General features: G+C 40.9%; 1 protein-coding gene across 1 annotated transcript; it reads right to left on the reverse strand.

Annotated features, from left to right (window-relative positions):
* Positions 1-2,700: 2,700 nt before the first annotated feature.
* Positions 2,701-13,022, reverse strand: LOC133962081 (uncharacterized). Its single transcript, XM_062397521.1, has 8 exons — positions 12,979-13,022; positions 6,392-6,532; positions 5,904-6,059; positions 5,559-5,651; positions 5,250-5,351; positions 4,420-4,469; positions 3,892-4,000; positions 2,701-3,410 (listed from the first exon to the last, which is right to left on the reverse strand). Exons 1-8 carry the CDS (start codon positions 12,979-12,981, stop codon positions 3,084-3,086), a joined length of 981 nt encoding a protein of 326 aa, XP_062253505.1. The 5' UTR covers positions 12,982-13,022; the 3' UTR covers positions 2,701-3,083.
* Between the last annotated feature and the right edge of the window lie 250 nt (positions 13,023-13,272).

Here is a 13,272-nt window from a genome sequence, read left to right on the forward strand (position 1 = left end):
ATGTGTCATAAATTCCCTTTGCGTCTTAGCGTCATCAGGGTTTTTTGCCTTGTAATCAATGATACAATGACACAGGCCGAACTTGGGAGTACACTGAGGCTCAAGGTAAATCTGACTGGCTACTGGTTTGTATGATAATACGATGAAAACCATGTGGCCCAATCAGTAGATCAGCCATCAATACCGCTATTCCTTTTTAAACTAAACGCTTCCTATTTTAGAACATAGGAAAAGTTACGTTCTGCCGCACTAATTAGCTCTAACTATAAGCTTTATCAAAAAGGAAGGTTTTGAGTCTACTCTTAAACGAACAGATGGTGTCTGCCTCCTGAACTGAAAGTGGTAGATTATTCCACAGGAGAGGGGCTTGATGGCTAAAAGCTCTGGCTCCTACTCTACTTTTATAGACTTTAGGGATAACAAGTAGGCCTGAATTCTGGGAGCGGAGTGATCTAGTGGGTTGATAGGGTACTAACAGCTCTTTATCGTAAAATGGCGCCATATTATTATTATCGAAACTATTTCCATAGACAATATTAAAGGTCCTAAAAGATGAGGCATTATTCACATTTCCATGACACCCACGTATCACAGAACATGACACAGGGACATCAAAAGTGAGGGACGACGGTGGATTTATCACTCTGCTTATCATGCAGGACTGTGTGTGTCCACACATGAGGAGTTATGGCTTCTCCCAGGACTCTCTGTGCTGCTGGTGAGCTGCAAACTTTTTGATCATGCACCTTTTTTTTTTACGAGACCTCAGGTTTGCTGTGTTCTGATAAAAATGAGAATCTGATTTATGGTCCTATGTGCCAACGACAGATGGACACTGTTTATTGGAATGTTATCTGTTTCATGTTTTTTGTCTAACTGTGCAGTGACGCTAAGACACCTTGAAGTTCTGTGAATTCTCATTGGCATAAGCTTAGAAGATTATAGTGGAACAAAGGTGTAATGACTCATTTTATCACAAGTCGTATCACACCAATTTTTAGCAATTTTAGCAGTGTGTGTTTGTCTTCTCGACAAACACATGAACACTTCACATTGCCTCCTGCACTGCCTCCTTTGGGTGGAAAACCAGAGCCTGCAGATTTGTTTTCCTTGGAGAGAAAGGCAGTGGCAGGGAGCAAAGTCAACAAACAGCCTTACCTTTGTTTGGTACTTTGTCATCTACGGCAGTGGTTTCCAAATGGTGTGCCGGGGGGGGGGGGGCAGGACCAGGCGTGCCTTGGGAATTTGAGAGAAATGTACAATATTCTTATTGCAGTGCTACTATACTACTACAGGGCTCCAGAGTGTGACCATTTAAATCTGTGGACTTTCCTTGCTTGCACCGGTGAGCCACACATTTAGCTGGACTGTCTCTGTATTTGGTCGACTTGTCTTGCTTCCTCATCTCATCTCCTCTGCAGAGTATAAACTCACACACACACATGTCTGCCTCTGCTCAAGTTGTTGAAGCGGCTCCCCCTAACTCTGTTATTTTTATGCATTAATTTCTCAATACAGAGGTAAATTTTTTACCTAAAAATAACCAACCTTCACTGTTGGTGCGACGGATTAAAGACCTTGATGGATGGACAGTATGAAGAGGATAAGCTTGAAATAGAGAGAAATTATAGTATATTAAAGTATAATATAAGAATACAGTCTTGCCTTGTGATTTTTGCCTGCCCTTCGGTGCCTTGGGCAGGAAAAAGTTATACTCAACACTTCCCCACACCACATCTCAGTCTCTTTGGTGTTGTAATTGTCCACTAGGGATGGTTTTGCTTGGTTGTGTCCTCCTAATTCATAGTTATACACTGATTTGTCAAGAGGGCAAGCAATAGATGATAGCAAGCCCCCTTTGCTCGATCACAACATCAATTATGTCTGACTGACCGTCTTATCTCATATGACCTTCGCATAGCTTGAACTCCTAGGGCAGGGGTCTTCTTTGCTGTACCAGAGACATGATTGACATCTAAAGGGGACACAGTGTTTGCAGTCAGGACCCCAGAGATCTGGAATGACCTGGGTGAGGAAACTAGGCTTTCAGAGTCAGGGCCAAGTCCCTTCTTAAAATGGACCTCTACCGGAAAGCCCTCCCTCTCCTACACTCACAGAAATATTTAACCCTAACTTTTAAGATTTATGTAATTTAATTAATAACAAAGTTCCATTTGATTATTTTTTATATTTTGAACATAAACCTACCACATAAACTTTACATGATCCATATGCATCAGTGTAATAAAGCCTATTCATTTGAAATGCATATTCCTCAGGTTTATGTATTCAGTATTAATATAATTTATTGAATTTAAATGCATATTATTCAGGTTATACATTTAGAATACATTAAGTATATTTGTTTGAATTACATAGTAATTAGGTTACCTATTCAAGATGAATAAAGTGTATGTGTTTAAGATACATAACAATTAAGCTTAAATTCAATCAAAATGCATTAGATTTATGTATTTTTATGATTAATATCCATTAATATTTTTCTATTAGGTTACCTATTCAAGATGATTAATGTGTATGTTTTTGAAATACATAACAATTAAGCTTAAATTTAATCATAATGCATTATTTTTATGATTCATATTCAATGGATTTTTTCTATTAGGTTACCTATTCAAGATGATTGTGTATTTGTTTGAAATTCAACAATATCTCAATGATGCATACAATCAGACCACCTTGTTGATTCAACTAATTTATTAACGCTTCTCTTCACACAGACACTGTACTCAGCAGGTAGTGTAGCTCTTCAACCAAGTAATCTACTGCTATAGATGGAACATGAAACATGTTTTGTAATTGCAATAGAACAGAGGCAAGTTAGTATCTGCTCCAACAATGGCAGTAAAGGACCTGCTCTTTTTTCTAGATCTAGAACAAACAAACAAACTACAGGCTCAACAACATTCCTTACATCTGTATCTGCTGGAACGATCGCTGTAATGGGATATGAAAGGACAGAACAAACTCTTCAGGCTCAACAACATTAAACATATAGTAGTAGAACATAGGTCTCTTCCTGTACTTCCTCCTCCCATCACCACCCCACCCCAAAAAAAGAGTCACCTGAACAATTTGAGTTTCAGTGCTCGTACTTTGGCTGAAGGCTTGGACGATTCCAGGTCCATCAGGATCTTCTGGTAAGCTTCGAATGTATACTTCAAGTTTTTTGGATAGCTCAAATTAAGAGCATAGACCAACCCATAAAGCATTATGCATGCATGGTTGATACTTTGGAGGTTGTTGAGAACTTGGACCCCTTCCAGGACCATACCGACATCTGCAAAGAGTCCACCAGGACCATCATGATCATCACCCTCAGCTTGAACGGTGTAGATTGCCATGGTTGTCCCTGCGACATCTGCCTCGGCCTCACTGCATTCGATGTCCTGAAAGATGGAGAGAACAGAGAACAATGAGCTGTGTCACCCTCACCTTTGACCACCAAATTCTAAGCAGCTCATCATTGAGGCCAAGTGCGTGTTAATTTGAAAAAATTCTCTGAAGGCACTGTAGATATAGCGTTCATGAGAATGCGATGGAGTTCAAGGTTACAATGACCTCAAGATCTTTGACTCCCTAAAAGCCTGGAAAACAAAACAAAAAGTCAAGTTATGTATAAATGGAGTTGTACATTCAATGATCATCAACTATTTAAATATGATTAAAAAAAAAGTGGTGTTTGAGCATTGTTGATCACAATGAGGGTTGTGTCAAAGAATCTAGATGCCATTCCTTACCGTGTTTGTGGTAACTGTGCCGTAAAGAATGGCATGTCGTGTCTCATTGCTTAAAATTAATACTCTTACGGTAATCCTTTAATTTAGTGAATATTTAATGGTGCACATGAAACATAAGAGACCAACTTACATGTTCATAGGTTCGTCCTACTCTGAGGCTAAGGTTTTGTGCTTCCTTAAGACGCAAGGATTTCCGGGAAGACAGAAGAGACTGCACTTTATCCAACGAAGCATTTGACCTGCCACAATAAAAATGGAGTCAACAAAACATCCCTTAAAAATATAAAAAATCTGTGAGGTTTATGAAAATATTCAAAGTAACAATACCCAAAAGAGCCAAAGTAGGGTGAAAGGACAGTAGGAAAGAGGCAAACCTACTGCTCCCTCACTCCTACCCTCCACCATCTCTCCTAATCTCCTCTCATAGGGTAAGGTTTACTCCTCCCTCCTATCCAACCCTCTCTCATGCCGTCCTCCCTCTCTCCTAACCTCTTTCTGTTTCCTGTTAGCAAATAGAAGGAACTAATCTCTTCCTATCCTGACCTTCTCTTCCCTAACCCATCAACCCTTGCAAATGCCCCATTCTACTAAATAGAATCAGCCCCAACAGCCAAAACAAAACAAAGTATCCTTACTACTACACTGTTTTATGACTTACCTCTTCACATCCGGCTTTGGCTTTATAGTCTGCCTCAGATCCTCAGCTGCCTTTTGACAGAAAAAACAATAATTATCCCATTATTTCTCTCCACAGATATCAGCCCTAAATACAATACAAGGTATGGTAAAGGATGAAGACAGGAATTGCATTATCTTTGTAAACCTCATTGTTGAAAAAATTGAGAAGTAACAATTTCGCCCTACTTTTACACCTTTTTAAAATCCCATGCTTTATGTATGTGTGAAGTTACACTGTGATAGGAGGTAACACACAATAAAGCTATATGTGTGAAGTGTGTGGGAGACAGAGAGAGAGAGAGAGACAGACCGAGAGGGAGAAGACCTAGGGGAAGAGAGAAAAGGAAGGACGGAGAGACAGAGAGAAGAAGGAGACATAGGGAGATAGTCAGACACAGAAAGGGGGAGGGAGACAGAAAAGAGAGAGTAGGGGGAGACAGACAAAGTGTGGTAGGATAAAGAGAGGGGGGGGGGGGGGGGAGAGAGACAAGTCGATCAATCTTGTGTTGGTTAGAGTTCCAGTCAACATGTCCACTTACTTGCAATAACATCAAGGACGAAAAGAAGGCTTCCCTCTCCCCGATGTTCTTCAGGCGTTGGAGCTCATAAGCTGAGAGTCCACAACATGCATCCTGTTGACCCCACACACACACACACACACACACACACGAGAGTTAAGATGATCAGAATCAAGAATTAAAACCGAACTAACATAATCTGAAAGGCATTTCTTACTAAATAACATTTCCAAAACGGGTGTCAACTATTAACTGCTGCTTTATGAGAACTATCAAGTTTCTGTGTACTCACCTTCGTGTTTGGGGCAGAATTGTTGCTGGCAGATGGGAGACGCTTAGGTGCCAGGACCCGTCTCTTCACCTCAGGCCCCTCCGGACCATTTGGATTTACTTCCTACAAGTGACAGCACTACCACCATTGCCTTGAGGGAATTTCTTACTCAAAACAAACAACCCATTGGACCCAATGACGAACTACTGGTGGTCAAGGTCAATGTGACCTAATGCCCATCCCATTCTCATGAACACCACATGTTATCAGGCGCACCTAGAGGGAAATTAATTACATCTGGCACAAAGGACAGAAAGATGACATACTTACCACGTATTCTTTGACCAATGTGTCCAGGTCTTCACAGAGGTAGATGCTGAGACATCTCAAAACGCAATCACGCCTCACGTTGATGTCTTGATTCTGAAACAAACATTGCATGATTCCATGCTGGTCAGTGTCAGATACACACTAACACGCATGTCAAGCCACTAACATTTCCCTCCTTGACCATCCTGAACTCAACTGGTTTCACTACACTCCATTAAAGCAAAATGTAATTTCAATAAGTTCTCAATAAACAACCAGTCCGGCCCTTGACTTGTACACATTTTTTAATTTTGGCCCATGGCGTATGAGGTTGACACCCCTGGGTTAGACCAAAAAAATACTTACATTCTCCATCTTTGCCATCATGGCTCCGATTTTTTCCCCTGCAGCTCCCCCTTTAGTGTTGAAAACCCTGATCAGGTCGCCGGTCAGGCGGTCCAGTTCCCTCAAAAATGTTAAGGTCAGTGGTACAGTTGTCAGCCGCATAAACTCCAAGTTGATCTGTAAAAGACAACAGAGACAGGACACAGACTTAAACAGGGGCAGCTGTTGCTCAGTTGGTAAAGGGGTCAATCATAGACCGAAGGTCAGAGGTTCAAATCCCGGCTCTGACTGTCCACATGTCAAAGGGTCCTGGAGCAAAGCTAGAGCACTGCACAGCAGCCTGCTACCGCCATTGAATTGTTAACTGGGTGAATGAGAGAAAGCCATTGTAAAGCACTTAGGTTTGGGTTGGGCTCGACGCTAAGCTTTTTTCCAATTACCAATTACCACATGTGTGACAATGTGTGACATTGAATACACAAGTTACTAAACTTCAGATTCACACTTGCCTCAATGACGTCAAAGAGTGCTGGCCATTTATTGAAAAACTCTGGAATCTTTGGCTCCTGGAGAACCTCCTGTCTCCTGAGGGAGAATGTACGCTGCATCTTTTCCTTGATGAGGGCCTCATCCCTTTTCTTCTTTTTTACCTGAAATGGAATGAAACGTCATTGTCATTATACAGTAAAGATACTTGTATAACGAGATATGATGAGAAACTCTCAGCAATGGTACACAATACAATTGGAAACAGAAGTATTAACAATATGAATAGGGAGTAAGAATATTTTCCAAACTGAGCGTAATAGATAAAGAAAAATGAACTGTGCAAAGTAACCACAAAACAGCTTAAGTGTCCAGTGCTGTGCAAAATGAACTGTTGGGCTGCTTGAGCTGAGCTGGACAGGAAGTATAGTGCAAAAAACATGACGGGTTAAAAGCTCTTATACTGGCCATGCCGTGAACATGGTGTAATCATGGATAGGTAAGATATGTATTGCACATTATACCTCCATCAGTAGAGCCACCCTTTCCATCTCCAAACTGTGTATTGTTTCACCACTAGGGATGTTCGGACAGAAATTTACATCTCCCTTCCTGGGCTTCTTGATGTTGGCTGCTGGAGACTGCTGGCCACTTCGCTTGTTTTTCAGAAAGTTGATGGCAACCTCGGGGTGTCCAGCTCGGCTGAGGAGAAGAACAATGATATTTTTTCAGCACCTTTCACTGACGATCAAAAATTGCTTCACAATTTAAACACAATGGGCTCTATTTTAGTTTTGTCCTTAGCGCCATGTCTTTCATACATTTATGCTGGTGCAAAGTGGCACAAGACCTTAAATGCAAGACTTCTAATCTGTCGGACTGGCATTTACTATCTTGCTCCACCCTCTGCTGGCACAAATATAAAGCATAAGCCTTGGTACTTAGGACAGCAACAAAAAAAGAACCCATTAAATAAAACACAAACCTCAGCTTGGTGCGGAAGTTCATCATTTTTATCTTCAGGTAATGCTTCCAGCCACAGTATCCAGTTCGTGTTGCTTTTTCCAGTAAACATGGATGTGACTGTATCAGAGCCTTTGCCACTTCCTCTAATTGCTCATCCCTTGGGTAAGCTGTGTGCTTTATTATTTCCTCAGCTAGGCCTTCAAGGATATCTGAGCGTACTTTCGGCGTAGGACACAGAACAGTTCCCTGTGCCTTGAACTCATCATTTCCTTTCTGGAGCATAATCTCAGCACAGGATGAGAAGCGGGGCACGACAAAGGGTCTAGGCCAGGGGCAGGACCGGGTCTCAGGCGATGACAAGATGATGGTATCATTGCTGGAGTGGGAGTCTGAATCATTTGGTTCTTGTGATGAAGAGCTGGCTTTGGAAGGAGTACCTGGGATTGTGCAGCAGGCATCTTCCGTGAGTGGAGCGGACCTGGTTGTCTCACAAAGCATGTACACCACTTTCAAAGTCCCTTTATCTTCAAGTTCTGATGTTTACAAGAGATTCATGAACTGATTATCCATGTCTTTGTCTTTGTACTGAAGTCTGAACTTCTCAGTCACTTCAAAGAAAGTCTTGATTTTAAGAGCCAAGTCCTCCACAGTTCTTGGTATTCCGGATTCAATGGAGAGTTTTCTTGCATCCTCTTCACCTCCAAAGAGGACTCTGAAGGTTACTCGTGCTGCCATCCTGCTTTGCTAATCTAAGGTGGATACAGAAATACAGAGTAGACAGGTATTAGTCTTGTTATTCAAATATTCAATCACTCAGGCAGAATACATGGTCAGGACACAGTCATTGCCTAGATGTGATGAGGCTAGGACAGCGAGGAGGGTAACAAAGGAAGTTAGTAAAGAGGAGACTAGGAGAGAATAGGAGAGTGAGAAGGTCAGTAGAGAGTGGAGACTAGGAGAGTGAGAAGGTCAGTAGAGTGGAGACTAGGAGAGTGAGAAGGTCAGTAGAGAGTGGAGACTAGGAGAGTGAGAAGGTCAGTAGAGAGCAGACATGAGTACAGAGAAGTACCCACAAAGTTTATGTGGTGGACTAAAACCAAATTTGTTACTGAAGATTTTTACACGGCACTGTAAATTAACTAAATCAAACCTGTAATGACGATGTGTCTCTTCAGGGTCACCATACGTCTGGATCCGACTGTGTAGGCCACAAGTGGACAGTAATCCGTAAGCTCCTCAAGCTGAACAAGGGCAACCTCTCTTCCTGGTGACAATGTCAACTGGAACGCCCCAAAATGGTGCTGATACCAAGCAAAGTATAAACGAACTATGAAGCTCAACTCATCTCTCACTATACATATTTGTATGATCTCTGCAAATTCAGGCATTCCAGCCGTTGACCCACATGCCAAAAACATCCCATTTCTGTAATTGATCCCTTTAGTGGTGACATTCTTTGTGAGATTCACTTGACTGATGTCTGGATACTTCAGTCTGAGAGCCAATACAACCTCCTCATTCAAAACATCAACTGGGACTATGGAGACATTTGTAACTTCCACATTTGATGCACTGAGACTGGATGAATGCAAGTGATAACTGATCAATTGCTGGTGTTTGCTTGCCAGAGTAAGTGCAATATTCCTGAAATTATTTGTGTGTCGAGCTACTTGTTTAAAAAAACTGTGTTTGGCCTCAAACCTTATAGTCCATACACCCACAAGAGGCCCAAAGCACCTGATCAAGTGTGGGTAATGCTCGATATAATGGTGTTTAGGTTTCAGCGTCACACCTGGGATAAGCTCAAGCAACCTGTGTCTGTGCTCAGACACTTTGACATCAAGGTACGCAATGGTCTCGTGCGTGTGAACAGGTGCCACAACCAACTCTACGATTTCCTTCAGGTCTAGTATCACTTGCCAAGCCAGCTCACCCTCTGGTATAAGGTCCCCTATGAGAAATGGAAGGAAACGTATGAGGCACCAATTTTCATGGGAGTTGCCACCTATCGTTTTCCTACTGGAATAGGCAAGTGGTATGATGTGAGGCCGATTTTTTTTGTCACTCCACTTATAAGGAAATTTGAGTATACGCGTGTTAAGAGAATCCAAACTGAAGAACTTCTTCGAGATCAGAATGCTCAAACACAGTGCTAGTTCAAATGGGACAATGCCCTCAAACAAATCGTGTACTATATCTGGGGGGTAGCCTGTGCCGACGTGAAAATGTTGAAGATGTTTAGTTAAAGGGCAAGCTCTCTTCACTCCAAAGCAATTCTTTTGAGTATCCTGTGCAATCTTCAGATGTGCTTCATGTATTTCTTTGGTTCGTAGACAAAAAGCACCTGAATGAACATCCTTTGACTGTATTTCTACTTTCTGAGCAGTACAAAATCGGCAAATATATTGCCCAGAAAAGCTCTCTATGAAACAAGCCAAACCGTGGGCGCCCAAATTATCAGCAATTACACTATGCACTGTTCCTTTGACAAAAGATCCAAGCTTTGGAATGAACACACCATGCTCTTCTAGTGTAACAAGATCATGTAAAAGTGGCTCCAAAATTTTTTCATATCCATATGCCTTTACATCGTCACTCTTACACAAAACTGCCAAATAAATTGAGGTGAGTGCTGAGTGAGAGCCTGGTGCCAAGTTATTCAGAATCCAATATACACTACACAACTTGTGCTTCTTTCGTGACGTGCCCAAAGGATTACACAATTCAAAGTCATCAATGTATAAGGTTAAACAAAGTTTTAAATCATCACTTGAGAGGAACAGGTTTTCCTTGAAGTACACACCATCTCTTATGGAGCGATACTGCTGGTTTTCAGGCTGGTCAGTGTTACTGCTCTGTGTTCTGTGGGTATCAATAACTCTATTCAACACTTCAGTAGAATCAAGTATCTGCTGCAACGATCGCAGTAATGGGATATATTGAAAGGACCTGCAATTTTTTTGATCTAGAACAAACTCTACAGGCTCCACAACATTAAACACTTTTTTTAAGTATTCTTTTCTCTTATACGCTGTAGAAAGTGCACCACCTTTCCCCAGTGCATTAACCAAAGGATTCGATTTACATAGTAAATCAGCTAATTCATTAACAACAACACCATCAACCTCAATGTCTTTGTTTTTGAAAAAATCTGAGAGCCTGCTCCTAGTTATCGGCACAGACACTGTACTCAGCAGGTAGTGTAGCTCTTCAACCAAGTCATCTACTGCTATAGATGGAACATGAAAAATGTTCTCTAATTTCAATAGAACAGAGGCAAGTTTTTTTTCTACTACTTCAGGAAGGTCCTCTGAATAATCAATATCAGTATCTGCATCTGACTGACTATCATCTATGTTTGCAGAAGATGTGGGCCTATCATCAGGACTAGCAGACTGAACAGTGACCTTAACTACACCTGCCTTAAAATCTGATAGACTGTGGGGATTATGTTTACGATTTTTATGTGACTTAAAAGTACCATATACATGTGTCTGAAATGCACATCCCTCAAACATACAAGTTACATTTTCATACTGTCTAAGATGTTGATAAGTATGACTAAAGTAATCTTTCTCAGTTGAAAGTTCTTCACAACCACACGTCTGACATTTGAATGTAGTTGACTGAGCAACTGCTGTTTCTAGCTTTCTGTGTTCTCGATATATGTGAGTCAAAAGTTTCTTCCAGGTTGTGAATGTGCAAGGACACTCTACATAAATACAGGGATATTTGCATATGCGGGCATGGTGGAAATGTCTTAGTCTGAAGTGTTTTATTAACTCATACCTTGAGGATAATATAGTGTCACACAATCTGCATGGCCACATAACACAGCACCTGTGAATGAATACAAAGAACAATAAGTCAGTTACAGCATGTTATTAACAACCAAAAAACAAGTTCCACATGGCTACAAAAACATCCGTTTTCAAAGTGCATGTATAATCTACAGCACTACTGAAAAACCCACAAACCCAACCTTCTACAAGATCAGAAATTTTAGGCCATTTGTATTTTCTGTTATCAATGAATTTATCCTTTTGACTCAATTTTAGCTTTGATATCTTAAACAATTTTGTGTGAAGGGGGGGAGCGAGGGAGGCGGCAGCGGCGGGGGTTTAGAGCATAGACATCTTATAGATAGACGGAGCATTGGCTGCTGGGACGCGAGAAATACGGCCAACATCTTGGAGTGGTAATGATTTAACATTACCGTACAATTGGTATAATTAGTATTGAATAATAAAACACGCCAAACCATGTGGCCTTTATCATAGCTACACGTATGACAAAAAAACACATGAAAATCAGTGGTATTCAGTGAGGTATGATTAATTAAATGCGCTGACAGTTCATTGCTCCAGCCAAACGGATTACACTGAGTGGAGCGGATGACCACTCCAAAATGGCGGCCCCGCGTCTCGTCAGCGGCAGTAGGCGGTAGCATTCGATGCTCCGTCTATCGTATACGATGTATATGGTTTAGAGCAGGGGTATTCAACTAAAATTTAAAGAGGTCCAGTTTGAGAAAATTTCTTGAAGCAAAGGTCCGGAAGATCATAATTTCTAACTATTTAGTGTGATATATATTTAAGTAGCCTAGTAGTTGTATCAGCAACTGCATGTACTCAATACCTGACTTTCAAATCAAATGAATTCAGTACGATTCAAAAACTTTTTGACAATATTTATTATCATGTAACATAGAACTGAACATATATGTATTGCAGGAGTATATCATTAACTAAATAAAAGTAGGACTGCATTTCGAAATAAATAATAAATAAATAATAAATAAAAATGTGCAAATAAAGTGCTTAACTTCAGAAAAATAAAATAAATATAACCTGTACCGCTATCTTTCCTTTTCTTTCTACCGTATTTTCGTGTCTTACTTGCCTCTAACTCTGTCATCTGTCTGCAGCGTCGCAATGTTTACCGCCGTGAATGCACAGACTTGATTGGCTGAGTAGTATCACATGGGATGGCTTTACTTGCATGCAATTGGTCAATGCGCTTCCTCATCCGCTAAACCACTACCGTAATAACTACAAAAGCTGCGCCTGTTAGAAAAAACGGAAGCTCCGCTAAACCACTACCGTAATGACTACAAAAGCTGGCTGTAGGTCCGGGTCCGTATGGGACGGCTTCTGGGTCCGGACCCGGACCGCGGTCCGCCAGTTAGTGACCCCTGGTTTAGAGGGTTCTAGACCAGACCGGATTGCTTCTGGTGTGAACGACATAATCGGTTAATATGTGCCCCGAAAGGAAAATGGCGGCGCTTCGCGGCTATTCGCTTCCACGTCCGGTGTGTCCCTGCCATTCAGATACCCGAAAAGTTTTGAATGAAATATATTTCAATTCGCCAATCATTGATCATTTTTCCTACTCCACATCGTGGATGAATAATACATCCATGCTCCGCATACAGCACGAAGTTTAGTGAATTGCTAGCTACGTTAGCTAGCGAGTGCCAGCACATGAGGTAAATTAGTAGGCCTCAAGATAAAACTGCTTACAGTCATCACGAATTCCGCAGATTTGATCATTAGTGAATTGATATTATATGTAATACGGTAAAAACTGCACGAATAATACACAGATTGATGTAAGAATACAAAGGATGACTCGGATTACTCACCATTACACCTGAGCTGGGAAGATGGCGTCCAGTGGAAAACGAGGGTGTCATTTCCTGTTCCGCTTCACTTACCGGTAGCCTTAATTGTATGCGCACCAATCCCATACATTTTAAGTAAAAGAATCGTGTTTGTTTCACAGCTTTGATTATTTAAACCATTTTATTATGTATCAAAGTAATTACATTTAATATATTTTAGAATTGACAGAATTACACAGATTATAATTAATTTCAATACATACATTTAAAAAATATTTAATTTAAATAAAATCTAATAGATGTATATGCATAAAT

This window comes from Platichthys flesus, chromosome 10 (genome assembly GCF_949316205.1).
Source record: "Platichthys flesus chromosome 10, fPlaFle2.1, whole genome shotgun sequence".
Classification (NCBI taxonomy): Eukaryota; Metazoa; Chordata; class Actinopteri; order Pleuronectiformes; family Pleuronectidae; genus Platichthys; species Platichthys flesus.